Source organism: Dermacentor variabilis, chromosome 1 (assembly GCF_050947875.1).
Source record: "Dermacentor variabilis isolate Ectoservices chromosome 1, ASM5094787v1, whole genome shotgun sequence".
NCBI lineage: Eukaryota > Metazoa > Arthropoda > Arachnida > Ixodida > Ixodidae > Dermacentor > Dermacentor variabilis.
The window spans coordinates 67,220,080-67,237,975 of record NC_134568.1 but is presented as its reverse complement, the minus strand read 5'-3'; the positions used below and the strand labels follow the sequence as shown (position 1 = coordinate 67,237,975).

The following is a 17,896-nucleotide window of genomic DNA, read 5'->3' as shown; positions in this document are numbered from 1 at the left end:
TAATCCAACTTGCTATAATTTGTACCATCCTTAATGTACCTTAACCAACCCTAATCAACCTTAATCCACCTTGCCCTAATCTATATCAACCTTAATCCACCTTAATTCACTTTAAGCCACCTTGCTCTAACTTGTACCAGCACCCACCAAGAACTTGGGTGAAAACACCCAAATCCCCAGAGAAATGGCGGGAGATCATGGTCGCCCCTTTGCCCCGCAACGTTCATCCCGTTCACAATGCAGGTCGTCGCAAGGCAAGAGCACTGAATATACTAAAGCAAATAAACAATGACAAGATCGTAGCAAGCTTCGCGGACGCAGCTGCATACCGAGACGGCAAGGCTTTTGCGGTTTCCGTCGTGGACACGCTGGGCAAAGTCATCAACTGTGCTTCCGTCCGGACGACGAACCCAGAGGTGGCCGAGCAAGTGGCCATTGCACTCGCCATGCAAGACGGTCGGAGAGACATGTATTATTTGGGAGCTAAAAGAGAAATATAAAAGAAAAGTGCTCCGGCCTGTACCACTAAGTATAACAGGCTTAATCCAATTGTAAAAGAAATGATGAGGTCGGAGAGACAGGGTGTATAGCGATTCGAAAGCCGCCGTCAGGGCATTCCAGAAAGGTCGGGTAGCCCGGCAGGTAGTTCAAATTCTGAAAGGCGCCAAACACGGCAACACCTCCATACACTCCAGCCTTTGGTTCCCTGCACACGTCGGGGCGATTGGGGGGGGGGGGGGTTCCTCTGAACCTCAACGAGTCTGCCCACGAGGCTGCGCGTGGTTACTGACCGCGCTGCCCTCAGATCGGGCGACTCTCTCCCCGGACACAGAGACGCTCCTATCACGCACAATGAGATCACTAAATTCTTTTACTTAGAGAGAAGGGCTTTCCCGTCGCCTCACTCCTAGCTAACCAGGCCGCAGGCGGTCACACTCAGACTCCTGCAAACGAACTCCTACCCAAATCCGGCGTCCCTTAATAGCCTATATCCCGATATTTATCCTAATTGTTCTTGCGTGGCCTGTGGTGAGGTTGCTACTTTGCCTCATATGCTCTGGGAGTGCGGGTCGCTGGGCCCGAAGTTCACCAAAGAAGAGTGGGGCGCGCTCCTGCGAAGTCCCGTCTTTGAGGACCAAATCCTGGCCGTCCAGCGCGCCCGCGACCGGGCCAGCAGACTAGATCTATCAGTCCCGTCGTGGGATTAGCCGGGTGCACGTTTTATCGCGCTTTGCTGGACCAAATAAAGGTTTATTCACTCACTCACTCACTCTAACTTTTACCAACCTTAAACCACTTTCATCCAAATTAATCCACTTTAATTCAACATAAGTTATCTTTTCCTAACTTACTCTGTATTACTACTGACGTCATACAAGACGCTGATGACGTACTTTAGGTACCACTTGTCGCGGACAACAACGCCGACTTTGTTGCCTCATATGGGACATATAATAATTTCGCATTAATAAAGAAAAGGCACATACCACACAGCAAAGATGAAATAAGCGTCACCCGCCGTGGCGGCGTAGTGGTTCCGGCGTTCCGCTGCTAAGCCAGAGGTCGTGGAATCAAATCCCAGTCGCGCCGATCGAATTTCGATAAGGGCTAAATGAAATAACGCCCGTCTACCGTGCATTGGGCGCACGTTAAAGAACACCAGGTGGTCAATATTAATTCAGTGTCCCCCACTACGTCCTGCTACATATTTTTGTTTTGGCTCGTAAAACAATATAATTTCATTACTTCTAAACAAGCTGGTATGCGTTCGTGTGTGTTTGTCACCTCTTCATCGTTTCCTTTTTGTGGACACGGGCTGAGGAGATTGATTTCTTACTTCGCTTTAGCACAGAAATCTTACCGCGCTTTATCATGTTCACGCCGTTATTGCTGCTTTTTGTTTCGGTCGTTAAGAGAATTATCCAGATTCAACGCAGATGTTTAAGTCCGTTGAAGCGAAGCTTTAGTGCAGCGGTTAAAGAAATGCCGTACAACTAACGGTGGTCGTTCTATGCAGCGTATAATCTCATGCAATAGTTATGTTTGGCCACCGCAAAGGTCACAATTTGTACATCTTTTGTGTCACATTGGCGCATTATGTTGTTGTTCAAATGTACTTATCATCCGAAGTTCTCCTCTCCTCTCGATTATTGTCGTCAGGGGTTGACGAGACCAAGTGCATATTGCTTCACATACAAGTGAATATGCGTACGTTTAAATTTCATATACCCTTTGTGTCACAGCGGTACATACCCATTCTGGAGCGTCAGGCAAGAATAGGTACGTATTCAGTGGCACATATCGAATGGCTAAATCAGAGAAAATCAAGCAAATCAAGGAAACCGTTGAATATGATGGCGTTATTTCGCTAAGAGGTCCGTGTGCTTCGGAGACGTCTATGAGCCGACATTATGTGTTCAGGTTATACTTAAGTAGGATTTTTTTTCATTACACAGAAGGCAGGTGCTCTAACGCGCACTACTCTGGCGGTGAGCGTACGGAGTTCATGTAAGCCCGTTTGTTGGTATACACCCGCCGGTTTAGCCCAGTGGCTATTGCGTTGCGCTGCTCAGCTCGAGGTCGCAAGTTCGAAGTCATGAGGGCCGAGCAGCAACTTACCCCGGGCAGGATTACCCTTTCGATGTCCTTGAAGATGTCCTCCCACTTCTCGGGCTCCTGGGGTGCCTCTGATGGTACCAGGGCAGCCAGGTAGCCGGGTGCCACGTCGGGCAGCACGGGCCGGTTCCTCAGACCGTTGAAGTACGACAGCGCAAACTCCAGCAGCTGATGGCCAGCCTCGCGGAACTGCTCGTCATCCATGCCGCTGGCGCGTCAGTGCCTTGCACAGAGAAATTTCAAGGATATTTCGGTCTTTGTCAGGTGTTCAGAAACCGACGCGCTCCGTTTTATTCTTTGTAGGACGGCGTGACATTCTCTATATTTATAATTATAGTAGGCTTCTAATTAACTACCGTCATCATCAACCTATTTTATGTCTACTGCAAGACCTCTCTCAGCAATCTCTCATTGCTCCTTTCTTGCGTCAGCTGATACCATCCTACGCGTGCAAGTTTCCTGAATTCGTCCTACCATCGAATTCTCTGCCGTCCTCGGCACTTCACTTCTTGGCGCCCATTGTGTAACTCTATAGTGGACCACCGGTTATCTGCTCTACGAATCGCATTGCGTAGTCTCAGCTACAATATACTCGTGCACCCGTTTGCTCTTTAATCCACACCGCTGTCTTCCTGTCTCATAAAATTACACCTTTGCTCCCCCCTCCCCCTCCCTCCCTCCCCCCATCACTCACTGCGCGGTACTTAACTGCTTCTCAAGCTGCTTCGTTATCCTCAGAGTTATCGCTTCACAGGAAAGTAATGGCAGAAAGCAATGTTTGTGCGCTTTTATTTTCATTGATGACAGTAAATAGCCGGTCACGACTTGGCAATGGCTGCCATATTGAACATCACGTTGGTCTTCTGACCCGCCGCGGTGGCGTCGTGGCTTGGGCGTTGGGCTGCTAAGCCCGAGGGTGCGGGATGAAATGCCGGCCGTGGCGGCCGCATTTCGATGGGAATGACATGCAAGAACGCCCGTGTGCCGTGCATTGTGTGCACCTTAAAGTAACCCAAGTGATCAAATTTAATCCGAACTCCTGAACCACGGCGGTCCTCATACTCATATCATGGTTTTGGCACGTAAAACCCCATAATTAAATTTCTTTGGTTGCCTTCTGGACAGTAATCTTCAACCCTACATTTAGATCTTGTTGATTAATGTCATCTCATCATTTGTTTTGAGTCACCTCCAGCGTTGCAGAACAGGGCAACGTAATCAGCTAACCGCAGATTGCTGAGATGTTTCGCGTCGACCATTACACTTAATGTTCAGTCTAGAATAATATTAATTAATTAAATTATTTATTGTACCTATCACTATTTATTCTACTTGTAGCTGGCCTGCTAGTCGGCAATTCCTCTTGGTAACAGTTTCAGAGCGCAAAAAAAAATAAGACAGTCACATACGCGCACGCACTCACACACATAAACATCCGAGAAACGACCTGTCCTTATCGCACAAGCGCTGCGGCAACGTAAACCAGCTCGGAGACGCCGATAAGAGCTCCGATAATAGTTTTATTCAGTCTGTCAGGAGATCGAGTCCCTGGAATTGGTTCACCCCGAGATAGGGTTAGTTGCGCCATAGAGCAGTGGGCAAATTGTGTCTCCTTTTCTGTCGCCCTTCTTAATCGTCTCTCTCTCTCTCTCTCTCTCTCTCTCTACACACACACACACACACACACACACACACACAGACATATATATATATATATATATATATATATATATATATATATATATATATATATATATATATATATATATATATATATATATATATATATATATATATATATATATATATATATAGATTTCAATGGCGGCCTGTCCGCAATTGGAACCTGGCAACGTTAAACGCTAGAACGTGATCTTGTGAGGCGAGTCTAGCCGTGCTATTGGAGGAATTAGAGGGCAATAAATGGGATATAATAGGGATCAGTGAAGTTAGGAGGACAAAAGAGGCATATACAGTTCCAAAAAGCGGGCACGTCCTGTGCTACCGGGGCTTAACGGAGAGACGAGAACTAGGAGCCGGATTCCTGATTAATAAGGATATAGCTGGTAACATACAGGAATTCTATAGCATTAACGAGAGGGTGGCAGGTCTTGTTGTGAAACTTATTAGGAGGTACGAAGTGAAGGTGGTACAGGTCTACACCCCTACATCCAGTAATGATGACCAGGAAGTCGAAAGCTTCTATGAAGACGTGGAATCGGCGATGGGTAAAGTCAAAACAAAATACACTATACTGATGGGCGACTTCAATGCCAGGGTAGGCAAGAAGCCGGCTGGAGACAAGTCAGTGGGGGAATATCGCATAGGTTCTAGGAATAGCAGGGGAGAGTTATTAGTAGAGTTTGCAGAACAGAATAATATGCGGATAATGAATGCCTTCTTCCGCAAGCGGGATAGCCGAAAGTGGACGTGGAGGAGCCCGAATGGCGAGACTAGAAATTAAATAGACCTTATACTCTGCGCTAACCATGACATCATACAAGATGTGTACGTGCTCGGCAAGGTGCGCTGCAGTGACCATAGGATGGTAAGAACTCGAATTAGCCTGGACTTGAGGAGGGAACGGAAGAAACTGGTATATAAGAAGCCGATCAATGAGTTAGCGGTAAGAGGAAAAATAGAGGAATTCCGGATCAAGCTACAGAACAGGTATTCGGCTTTAACTCAGGAAGAGGACCTTAGTGTTGAAGCAATGAACGACAACCTTATGGGCATCATTAAGGAGTGTGCAATAGAAGTCGGTGGTAACTCCGTTAGACAGGTTACCAGTAAGCTATCGCAGGAGACAAAAGATCTGATCAAGAAACGCCAATGTATGAAAGGCTCTAACCCTACAGCTAGAATAGAAGTGGCAGAACTTTCCAAGTTAATCAACAAGCGTAAGACAGCTGACATAAGGAAGTATAATATGGATAGAATTGAACATGCTCTCAGGAACGGAGGAAGCCTAAAAGCAGTGAAGAAGAAACTAGGAATAAGCAAGAGAGAGAGAGAGAGATGCAAATGAGCGAAAGGCAGGGAGGTTAACCAGACTTAAAACCTCCGGTTTGCTACCCTGCACTAGGAGAAGGGAAAGGGGAAGTAAAGACGGAAAGAAGAGCGTGACAAAAATAAAAGCGTGAGAAAAAAATATGAAAAGGGACGGAATGGGGTCATTATAGTCTTTCTAATACGCCACTGTCACGTAAAAAAGTCAACAAAGCCTTGACCGACTTTTGCTGCGACGAAAAGTCACGTCGGCATTCCAAAACTGACTGTTCTGAAAGTGGCCTGTCGTCAAGGCGTGCCAACGCGGTCGCTAGTGACAGCTGGTGCGCGCTGTATTGAGGACAGTGGCAAAGCACGGGTTCGATAGTCTCCTCGCCACCGCAGTGACTGCAAGCCGCGCTGTCGTCCATACCGACTCGGAAGGCGAAAGATCGTGTGTAGGCGACACCAACCCACAATCGGCAAAGTACTGCTGTTTCATGTCGAGAAAGTCCAGATGGGGGTCGAAGTCGAAGCGATGGGTCCAGTCGCTGTAGACGTGTATGCTTCAAGCTTGGTGTGTTCCATGAAGTTTTGATGGCTTCATTTGCAAGCACACGAATTTTCATTGCAGCGTCTGTTCTTGAGAATGGAATGGAGTTTTGCAAGCCCTCCTGCGTCGGCCTGCGTCGCCCTCCTGCGTCGGCTGCTGCGTCGGCATGTTCATTGCCATTATGCCACAGTGGCTTGGAATCCACTGTAACGTGATGTCGTGTCCTTGCTCGACGAGGTGGTGAAGCAGCAGTCTGATTTCTAGAACTAGTTGTTCGTGGGGTCCTCGGCGTAAAGCAGAAACCAAACAATGAAGAGCAGCCTTGGGGTGAGTGAACACGCTCCATTTCTTGGGTAGTTCTTCAGAAATTACACGAAGTGCAAACGAATAGCAGAAAGCTCCGCGGCAGTCGATGTAGTATGGTGAGATAGTCGAATCTTTATGGTGGAAGGTTTTGCAGGAAAGATCACCGATCCTTCAGACCCATTCACCGTGGTTGAAGCGTCAGTATATAGATGATGATGCTCGTTGTACGTCTCGTACGGCAAGAGCAGTGAAAGCTGCTTGAGTGCTGGAGACGAGAGTTGGGCTTTTGTTCGTATTCCTGGTACCATTAGACGAACGTTTGCTTGAGCCAAGCACCATGGCGGAAACGAAACTTTCGCTGGAGCTGTATAACCTGATGGAAGGTATGCACGATAGGGCAGGACTGTTTCACAAAAGGAAGCACGTGGTCGATCCTCTGGCAGTGAGGCTAGATGATGGGCAGGGGCTCGAGCAAGGGTTCTTACGTGTGCTCTGAGCGCTTCCATGACTATATGGGTCTTGGCTGAAAAATCGTGTGCAATGGCAATTGTTTCAGCCGTTGACGAGAACCGCGGCAATCCAAGACACACTCTAAGTGCCTGGGCCTGGACGCTTTCGAGCGTACGGATATTACTTCTGCAGGTGTTGGTCCGCACAGACAAGCTGTATCGCAAATACCCAAGAAAGAGCGTCCTGTACAGTTGCATCATTGCATGTAATGAAGAACCCGAGACATTTCCTCCAAGAAACTTGAACAGATTAGAGATATCTGTCAGGCGCTTCTTTAGGTAGGCCACATGAGGACTCCAGCCGAGGTCACGATCAATTATTACGCCTAACAATCGGTGCGTCCTGACATAAGGTATGCTTTGACCGTCGATAGAGACATCGTATGATCTCATTGGCTTTCGGCTAAACGCGACCAATGCGCATTTTTCTGGCGAAATCTTGAGGCCTTGTTCATTTAAGTACATCGATATTGACGTGGCAGCTTTTTGAAGCCTGGCGCGTACTTGCGGCCGTGTCACACCAGATGCTCAGACGCAGATGTTGTCGGCATACATTGATATTTTAACTGTGTCCGGAAGTCGTTCCAGGAGACCAATGAGTACAAGGTTGAGAAGCGTGGGACTCAAGACACCGCCTTGTGGAACTCCATGGTGCGTATAATATTGCGAGGTTGGGCCAGCTTCAGTGTTAAGAAATAGAGACCCCCTATGTAAATAACTGCGTGTCCAACGATATAATGGACCGTCTAGGCCCACTGATTCCAATGCTCCAAGTATGGTGTCATGAGGAACATTGTCGCTGGCTCCCTTTATATCTAAGAACATTGCGACAGATAACCTCTTATACGTCTTTTGGTGTTGAACATAGGTTACTAGATCGATAACGTTGTCGATAGAACATCGGTGACGTCGAAAACCAGCCATGGCGGCCGGGTAGATTTCGTAATGTTCAAGGTACCACTCAAGCCGGGCGAGGATCATTCGCTCCATTACCTTCCCAACGCAACTTGCCAGCGCAATTGGTCGGTATGAAGTAATCTCTAAGGGAGACTTGCCAGGCTTAAGAAGCGTTACCAGGCGACTGATCTTCCAATCTTGAGGAACTTAAGAGACAAAGCCGGCAATATCATTACTAATATGGATGAGATAGTTGTGGCTGAGGAGTTCTATAGAGATTTATACAGTACCACTGGTACCCACGAAGATAACGGAAGAGAGAATAGTCTAGAGGAATTTGAAATCCCACAAGTAACGCTGGAAGAAGTGAAAGCCTTGGAAACGGGGAAGGCAGCGGGGGAGGATCAGGTAACAGCAGATTTGTTGAAGGATGGTGGGCAGATTGTTCTAGAAAAACTGACCAGCCTGTATACGCAATGCCTCATGACCTCGAGCGTACCGGAATCCAGGAAGAACGCTAACATAATCCTAATCCATAAGAAAGGGGACGCCAAAGACTTGAAAACTTATAGACCGATCAGCTTACTGTCCGTTGCCTACAAAGTATTTACTAAGGTAATCGCAAATAGATTCAGGAACACCTTAGACTTCTGTCAACCAAAGGACCAGGCAGGATTCCATAAAGGCTACCCAACAGTAGACCATATTCACACTATAACCAACCCTTATATATAGCTTTCATTGATTGCGAGAAAGCATTTGACTCAGTCAAAACCTCAGCAGTCATGGAGGCATTACGGAATCAGTGTGTAGACGAGCCGTATGTAAAAATACTGAAAAATATCTATAGCGGCTCCACAGCCACCGTAGTCCTCCATAAAGAAAGCAACAAAATCCCAATAAAGAAAGGCGTCACGCAACAAGATACGATCTCTCCAATGCTCATTCACAGCGTGTTTGCAGGAGGTATTCAGAGACCTAGATTGGGAAGAATTGGGGATAAGAGTTAATGGAGAATACCTTAGTAACTTGAGATTCGTTGATGATATTGCCTTGCTTAGTAACTCAGGGGACCATTTGCAAGGCATGCTTACTGACCTGGAGAGGCAAAGCAGAAGGGTGGGTCCAAAAATTAATCTGCAGAAAACTAAAGTAATGTTTAACAGTCTCGGAATAGAACAGCAGTTTACGATAGGTAGCGAGGCACTGGAAGTGGTAAGGGAATACATCTACTTAGGGCAGGTAGTGACCGCGGATCCGGATCATGAGACGGAAATAATTAGAGAAATGAGAATGGGCTGGGGTGCGTTTGGCAGGCATTCTCAGATCATGAACAGCAGGTTACCATTATCCCTCAAGAGAAAAGTGTATAATAGCTGTGTCTTACCAGTACTCACCTACGGGGCAGAAACCTGGAGGCTTACGAAAAGGGTTCTACTTAAATTGAGGACGACGCAACGAGCTATGGAAAGAAGAATGATGGGTGTAACGTTAAGGGATAAGAAAAGAGCAGATTGGGTGAGGGAACAAACGCGAGTTAATGACATATTAGTTGAAATCAAGAAAAAGAATTGGGGGGGCATGGGAAGGACATGTAATGAGGTGGGGAGATAACCGATGGTCATTAAGGGTTACGGACTGGATTCCAAGGCAGTGGAAGCGTAGCAGGGGGCGGCAGAAAGAAGTTTTCAGGGACAACATGGCCACAATTAGCAGATGACCGGGGTAGTTGAAGTATGGGAGATGCCTTTGCCCTGCAGTGGGCGTAGCCAGGCTGATGATATATGCATATATATATATATATATATATATTGTAATGAAGAAGAGCACAAGGACAAGGCCAGCCGGATCGCCAGTGCTTAGCACGAGTGTGAGCCGTTCGGGCAACCAGCTGTTCCTGCTCTGCGTCACCTGCCTTCTCGGTTACGAACAGACGCTACCATCTGAACTACCCCCCCCTTCCCCCCACTGCGGGCATGGAACAGACGAGCTGGCTGGCCTTTTCCTTGAGCTCTTCTTCTTGACTATAATATATATATATATATATATATATATATATATATATATATATATATATATATATATATATATATCACTGCTTGTGTAAAAAATTGGGATAGCTGTTGAATGTCTGAACAAATTTCTTAGGATATACACGGTTGCATACTCTACTTCTTCACTACGCTATACTTCCATGACGGCTAGTATCTCTACTGAATCGGGCACCTTATCGTACTCTATAAAGACTATATAGAGAAGTTAATTATATTCTATAGTCTCCTCAATTACCTGATTAATGACGCTGATATCTGATCCATTGTTGAGTACTCCGTCATAAAGCCGACTTGTTTTCTGTATTGATTGAAATGCCGCCCTGCTTCATTCGAAATCCTATTCGATAAAATGTATTCATCCGTTTAACCATCATCCTTTAATCGATTAAATTATATAATATTCATTTGTGCCGGTTTAACTGCGTTACTTTTAAAGAAAATAACACGACACACTTTACATCGGACAGGTACTGTTGCTGTCAGGCCATTCGCGCATGGCATGTTGGTGAAATCTGCACTAAAAGAAAACAGATGTGTTCTAAACAATTTGCCTTCTTGTCCTTGTTTGGTAGCACTTCAAGTTTGGTGAAAGAATGTTGTCGCTGGATTTCACTCCAGCGGCATTCCTTATTCGGCGACTTTAATAATTTTAAGCCTCTATCTTCATGTGAAGTACTATCATTGCGATTAGCATACTTTGAAATATTCACCCAGTTGGTGGTGTATGTTTGTCCGTTTGTTTGTCTGTACGTATCTAATCTCTTTCACACCAACTTGGGTCACTAGATATGTGCCACTTGGCATTTGTCATTCTTCAATGCAAAAAAAAAATTATTCCAAATTTTTTTCAGTGCTGGGCGTAATCGAACCCGCATCAAACGGATTCCTCAAGCATAGCAGCCAGGCATCTCCGAGGCCAATCACGCATCAAATCTCGTGGTGGCGCCACCATAAATGATATTACTAATTTACTAATATTACTTATCCGATTACCATTGCCAGTAATCTCCAATGGATTGACTGCACCACCAAATTTCTTTTTCTTTTGCATTTTTTTTTAAATTACCAGTTTAATAGCGCTTTAAGCCCTGCTTGGTTTTCACGCTTTTATTTTCTGAGCTAGCTTAAGGTAAGGAAAGAGAGATAATTGTGACTAAATCATTAGTTAATTAGCAGACAATTATTCGAATAATTGTTCAACCCTTTCTGTGCTACGAATTTATTTGTATTGCAATGGCAATTATATGGACGCTCCAGGCGAATTTCCGCCGTCGGCGTCGCCGTCACCGTGAGGTTCCGTTAAAGTCCAAGAGCGATAAGATTGTGGCCGCGCGCCATACGAGGAAAAGCATTCGAGGACGAGACGAGGAGGATAGTGACTTGGTGATGCAGCGTTTTCTGGGGCGCGTAGGGAGAGGCAGGGAAGGGGCGCGCCGACTTTTCGCGCTCGGGCGGGGAGGGGGGGGGCAGGGTAGTGCGCTTCTCCGCTCTTATTCCGGCCGCGGCAGCGCAGGCGCGGCCTCGAGCGTTCTGTCTTGGACTCAATTTGCGGTGGGTTCGAGGGATAACCGACCATAGATAGCTGATGGTGTCGTGTGCGCTCTGTTCTCGTGCGCCTAGTTCGCGTTGAAGCGAGAGGCAGCACGAAGTGGACTTCGCTCGCCGCTGCTGCCGCTCTTCATCGTGCTAGCGTGACGATGAGTGTCCGCGATCATCGAGTGAGATGTGTTTATGTTTGCTTGTGTGTGGCGTGACACCGTAGTAGTTAATTTGGTTAGTAAGATAATGTTTTCAGTAGTTCATACGGCGGATAAAACTACTAACCTTAATTCGTATCGACATTTTCATCCGGCGAGGAGAAAACGGCACGCGACAAGCCTTTCCTCCTATCTGGCTTGTGCAAGCCGGCGCGACACTGCTTGAATGCATTGCCGTCGCGTGCTATGGAATGATTAGAGATGTTTTAGCTCCTTCTCCGTGAAATTTATGCGATGTTAGTTGAGACAAGGTGTTCGAAGAACCACTGTGCATCATCAGCCGCGGTGTGTAGGTGTTGTAAACTATTTTGGCTGTATAGCGTTTCCACTCGATCGAGAGAACTGGCGTGTGTGAATTGCCAGCGTGAATTGGAAAATTTTCTCACCATCTGATTGCTTGGGGCGGGAACTGAAAAATAAGTGCTCGTGTACTACCAACCCAATGCAACTTCGAAACATCTAAGCCCTAATCGTTATACAACATTTGCGTCAGCCACCGGCATCTTTCTCACACATTTCAAGTCTAGTATCCTTGAAATCACTATGCTATGTCTACGTTAGCCTCCCGTATAAGGCCGATGACATTGCTCAGCACAGCGATCAGTGCGGTTGGTAAACCAGCATGATACATGTAAAAGCTATGTGCTTCGGCATTGCCTTTTTTGCCCAGTAAATCAGTAGTATAAAGGGCATTACATAAAGAGAACCCGGCGGCTGTTTATGAGTAAACGATTTCCGTAAGACGGCAGGGTGCGTCGTAGACGACACGCTGAACAGGACTGAACAAAAAGAAAATCGGTTTTCATCGTCTGCTTTCGAAAAAAAAAAAAAAGAGAACAAGCTAACGCCGCAATAAGGTCTTGCAGGATCATGCAGCATGCTCGGCTCATGCGCTGTATAACAAGCCGATTCCAGCTGCTGCCACTGCTTCGGACGCTCGCGCAGTCCGCAGCCGGTCGCTCGACCATTCGACAAAAGAGTGACTCACACTGTATAATATGCTGTTATTACTAACCTAAACTATTTTATTCGCAGACGGAAACCTCGTCCAGCAAACGAGGTAGTCGGGCAACGTATGAACAGATAACAATTTGAATGCTAGTGAAGGTTAACACCACAACTTATTCCGTAGCAGAATGGTATCCAGTCTGTGATGATCGTCATGTTTCCTACCTACTCGTTGATGCTAAACCACAGCTTAGAACCACAGTGAGGATGCCGCAGTAAGGTCACATTGACAAAATGAGTTTTCACAAATACACAACTGATCTCCGATGCTGATTATAGGCTCAAACACGCACGCACACATCACGCCGTGTGCTCCGTGCGCCTCAACGCCGCAGAAGCTCCGGCCATATCGACTTAATTCACTTCAGTACGTCTCACAGAACCGTTTCCCATGTAGAATACATCACGTCATGCTAAATACACGGCGAGAGCGCGAAAACAACCGCCAGCATCTGTTCATTAAAATTATCGGATTTCTTGCTTTAGCGCTTGCCTTTCTTGTTTCGCTTTTGGGTGAGGGAATGTATGTTGCGCGGGTGTGCGCGTGTGTGACTTGCCCTATTTATATGGTGTTTAAATGCAATAAACCTTTAGTCGTGAGTCAGCGCTCGTGTTTCGTCTTTCTTCTTCGTCCTTGTTATTAGTGCGCGCTGTAGGTAATAGTAATTATCAGTTAAGCTACCGCGGTGCCACCCTTCCGGCCACTTGATTGGGTAGTTGTGTTCGCGTACAAAATCAACCCTGAAAGAGTTAGTCAGCGTCGCTCACCGCCAAGGAGGCTGACGCGGAGCGCCCTTTTAACCGCAGGTGACGCATAGTACGTGAGCTTAGGGTCAGGCAACTGGCCAATAAACCCTAATATACTACTTCACATGGCATCAAAAGTGTTGAATTCGAGGCCCTCGCTATGTAATGAGCGATGATTTATTTTTATGACGGCACTTGCCACTGCTACAATGATAAATACTCGCAATAATTCACAGGCTATGGCATGTAAAACAACAAAAATTTACGCAATAACAGGCTTTTCCACAGAAGCAAGCTTTTCCGCACAATGATCATGGGTGTGGAGAAGCCAGCTCTGACGAGCACTCTTTAAAGGGCCCCTGGAACGATTTTGACGATTTTGTACAAACGTACTGAGTCGTTAGAGTAGGTCCTTCTGATCATTAATTGACGCATCTAAGTGCTCTGCGTAAAGCATGTAATTTATTATAAGGTTTTAAAAAAGTACATTGCTGCCGATCGCAGCACACTGCTCGGCGGAATTTTATGCCGCCCCTACCCATATGACGTCAATAGGGCGAGCTATCCGATTGGCTGCCCAGGGCGCGTCATCAATAATTTTTCCACCTTTATGGTGAACAAATGATGTTCGTAATAGTTGGAATGTTAGTTAATTTGTTTCTATAAATAGAAAGTAACAGAAAGAGAATGCACAAGAACAATTTCTCACTACACTTAAGCACCTCCAGCACACAGCAAGCCTCGTCTACTTGTGTTACAACGTGCTCCATCCTGACGAGAGCTCCGCGGTCAGTGTCGGTCTGTCTTTTTGTTAGCACCATGATTCGCCTTTGTAGCGTTGTGGGCTGCTAGCGTAGCGACTGGCAATATGTCAAGCTGCGACATCGTGTCCCTCTGCACGGCAGCAGACGAGCGGAGTGGCTGCAGCGCATCTGACTGTCGCTATCCGATCGGCGCCAGAATTTGCGCGTTTGCGGCAGTCCCTTTACACCGGAGTATTGCTATCACAAAAGCGTTTCGCGAGTCCGGTATTAGGGTAAACGCAAGCGCAAGGGGACAGGGCCTGGCCGTGTCCCCTTGCGTGTCGTTTCACGGGACAGCGCCTCCTCTATTTTTTCAATGCCCGTCAGAAAGGGTACTGAACAAAGGGAGCGCGCGGGACGCCACGTTTCGCACGCTGGCCGCAGTGCGGCGTTGCTGGCTGACACTATCGCGAGTACAGGCAAGCGCAGGCCAGGTATGGTAGGCCAGGCGAGGCCGTGCTTTTTCGCTTGCGCTTGTACCATGATGGTCTATCCTGTCGAAAACGCACTTCTGAGTTTGTCGAAAACGCAGACGGATCATTCTTGCCGCAGCGGCGGCTCAGTGGTTATGGCAACCGAATAAGCGAATTTTGGTTGCGGTGGCCGCATCTCGATCGACGCGAAATACGAGAAGCACTCGTGCACTGTGCGATATCAGTGCACGTTAGATTACCCCAAGCGGTTGAAATTTAACCGGAGCCCTTTACTACGGGCCTGCTTTCATCCCATCTCTCAAATCCTTTCCTCAAACGGCGCGGTTCTGGTGTTCATCGTTAGCTGCCGATACAGTTTCTGCACCTGGTCCTTGCCTGGTAAGCACTGTATTGGTATTAACTATTTTTATATCAAGCAAGAAAGCAGCTTTTACGACCTGAGGACGCCCGTTTCATTTGCTTGCTGTACAGTTTTAACCCCTGAAGAAATGCTTCCTTATAAGCATTTTTTTGAGGCAACCCTATTTAGCTCCCAAAAAGTACCCTTAGTTTTTTTATGACTTCTTTAGTCCAATTATGAGCAGAAGACTTAAATGCGAGGACAAAGGGGGAATAGCATATATTTTTTCCACAGTGGATCAATCACAGAACAAGGACAAACACGTTATAAGTGCTACAATTTTAGCACTTTGCGTGAGAGTGGTTTTTTCGCATACATTTTCATCACAGAGTTCTTATCTGTAACGTTCATGGCATGGTTGCTGAGCAATGGTTTAATAAACTTGCGGCACAGAACTTCCAGGAACTGCTTCCTGTGACTCGCATCTTGATTTCTGCACTGCAAGATTGGAGCATCCATCAAAATGGCAACAGCACGCTCCACGCTGGCTTCTAGAGGTTTTTCAATGGCTTTCCTGTAGTACAACACAATGTCCACAAACCTCTGGAGACTGATCAACACTGTGATTAGTTCTCTTGTGGGATACTTCAGTCCGCCCCTGTCCTGATAAGCTATAAGCCCATCTACAGGAGCATTTCCTTTTGGCTTTTCGACTGTATCAATGCAGTACTGGCAGCTCACCTTCTCTGCTACGACACGGGCTATATATCCTCCAATCAGGGCTATGCTGGCAATCTCTGGGTTGGGAAGCCACTGGCTCGGCCAGGTGCATACTTCTCGCAACCGATGTTCTGCTGTCAACGGAAAAAATGGCTTCTCGAGGCGGCTGACTTTCTGGGTGCTCGGGCCCTGGACTGCCGTGGCAGCACAAAATGATGCCGATGCATTGACATTGCTTCTGAGTGACGAAGAAACAATACCAGTCTTTAGCATTTTTTCAATGCCACAGAGCACACTTCTCATGTCCATTGCGTCGTTGCATCCAGCTGTTCTGCGTAGAAAACCGAAGAATGCCTCAATGGGGTCACTAGAGAATTTTCTTGTGAGGACGAAAATGAATTTTTTTTCATTCAAAAGAAACCTAATGCACATGACATTAGAGAGTGTCGTAAGCACAAGTGCACTGTAGGTTTCCTTGCTCAAAAAATTGTCGGGGTGACTTTCACCTTTTAGTCTCTTGAGATATGCTAGGAAGGTTTCTTCAAGCCACTGCAACCTTGAATCATTGGGATCACTGAAGTGCCTCGTGTCTGGGTCTTTCTTGTGGATGTGTTGCTGTGTGTTGCTCACATCCATAAAAACAAACCATCTATGCACTGCTATCATGAATTCTACAGTAGGGCCCACTGTGGCAAACTCAGCATCACACGTGTGTCCAGCCTGGTCTTTCATATACTGCAGTGCAGCTGTGACAGGGGGCGAGAAAATTTGCACAGCATGTCTGACACTCATCTTCTCCAGATTAGTAGGGTAAAGGTGTTTACGTGTCAGGAACCTCACTGGTTTCACCGTGGATCCTTTCTGCATGTTATAGAGCTCCTTCAAAGGGGCTGAAGAAATCTCCCTTTTTCCGCCTATGCATTTTGCGAGAAACTGGGATCGTATATTTTTCAGAATATGGCACTGGTCGAATGCCAAGAGGAGGCGTCTTGATGGGTCAGATGGATGTGGGGCTGATATCTGTGCCTGCCCTTTGCACAAAATGTCCATTGCTGAAACATTGGTTTTATGGTTGTCGGCCACAAGACGGACAATCTCAAATCCTAATTCTTCTGTTTTCTTCACAACATGTGCAATCGTCGCAGCGAGGTCGGATCCTGAGCAGCATTTTGTGAAGAAATAGCCTACTGGTATTTTAAAATGACCAGCTAGGCCACAAAGGAGGAAGCAAAGGAGTGAGTTTGCAAGGTGGTCGTTTTTGTTACTTGGCGTCAAGTGCGCTAAATCAGAGCTCATGCTGACGTCACCAATGAATGCATCGCGCTGCTTGTTGTACTCCAGCTTCTGCCTTATGTGCATTTCATCCACAATCAAGCTGCACACTTTCGACTGATCTGCAGGTAAGTTTTCAAGCTCTGTTTTAAGTCTTAAACGCACTAGTGGACTGAAGCCCACCTCCCCAGTTGACGTGCCTATGTATTTTTGCAGTGTATTCCTGCATGGCAAGCGCAGCAGCCCTTCGGAGCGGATGTATTCGTAGGCTTTAGTGGATAAGTTCCTCAGAACAACACAGTATCTGACAGTCGTTTCACCCCATGTTGCTCTCTTCTTGCTGTAATTCTTGACTTGATCTAAAATAAATGCAGCTTTCACTTTTTTCTGCTCAGCATCGGCAGCAACAACCAGAAAAGCACTCACGCTTGAATTATTCTTCAGTTCGCGCAGTTCCTCCTTATATTTGTCGACTGTCTGCCTCAGTCTCGCAATCTGGAGCCGTAGGTCGCGCTCCTTTTGTCTACACCTCCTGTGGTGGACAAAACTGCTGGAGCTTGTTCTGGCAGAGTCCGTCTGAGTTCCAAACGTTCGCCTTGCGAACGCAGATAGCCGGACACGAGCCGGTGCGGTGTGCTCCTCGTTGATGCTGGAATCAAGCGGCGGATGAGCCGAGGACGACGGGGCTGGGGCCGTACTGTCGCACAGTAGCGCGTTGCTTGGCTCCACGACAGCTGCTGAGGCGTCCTCGGGCCCCGCAGTACTGTCAACGGGTCCTAAGGCGCTCACGTCGGCTGAAAGTGCCGCTTTGATTCGTTTCTTGGCACGGCATCCGCTGGTGCCTAGCTCCGATGCTCGCTTCCGAGTGCCAGGGTCACTGCGCCGCTTCGAA

At 46.9% G+C, this 17,896-nt stretch overlaps 1 protein-coding gene across 1 annotated transcript in view; it reads right to left on the bottom strand.

Moving 5' to 3' along the window:
- The window catches only part of LOC142578953 (aromatic-L-amino-acid decarboxylase-like), a 111,092-nt gene that overhangs the window by 89,542 nt on the left and 3,654 nt on the right, over positions 1-17,896 (bottom strand). The window contains exon 2 of the mRNA XM_075688695.1: positions 2,620-2,839. Coding sequence (XP_075544810.1) covers positions 2,620-2,820 — 201 coding nt within the window. The 5' untranslated portion in view covers positions 2,821-2,839. The remainder of the gene's footprint in view (positions 1-2,619; positions 2,840-17,896) is intronic.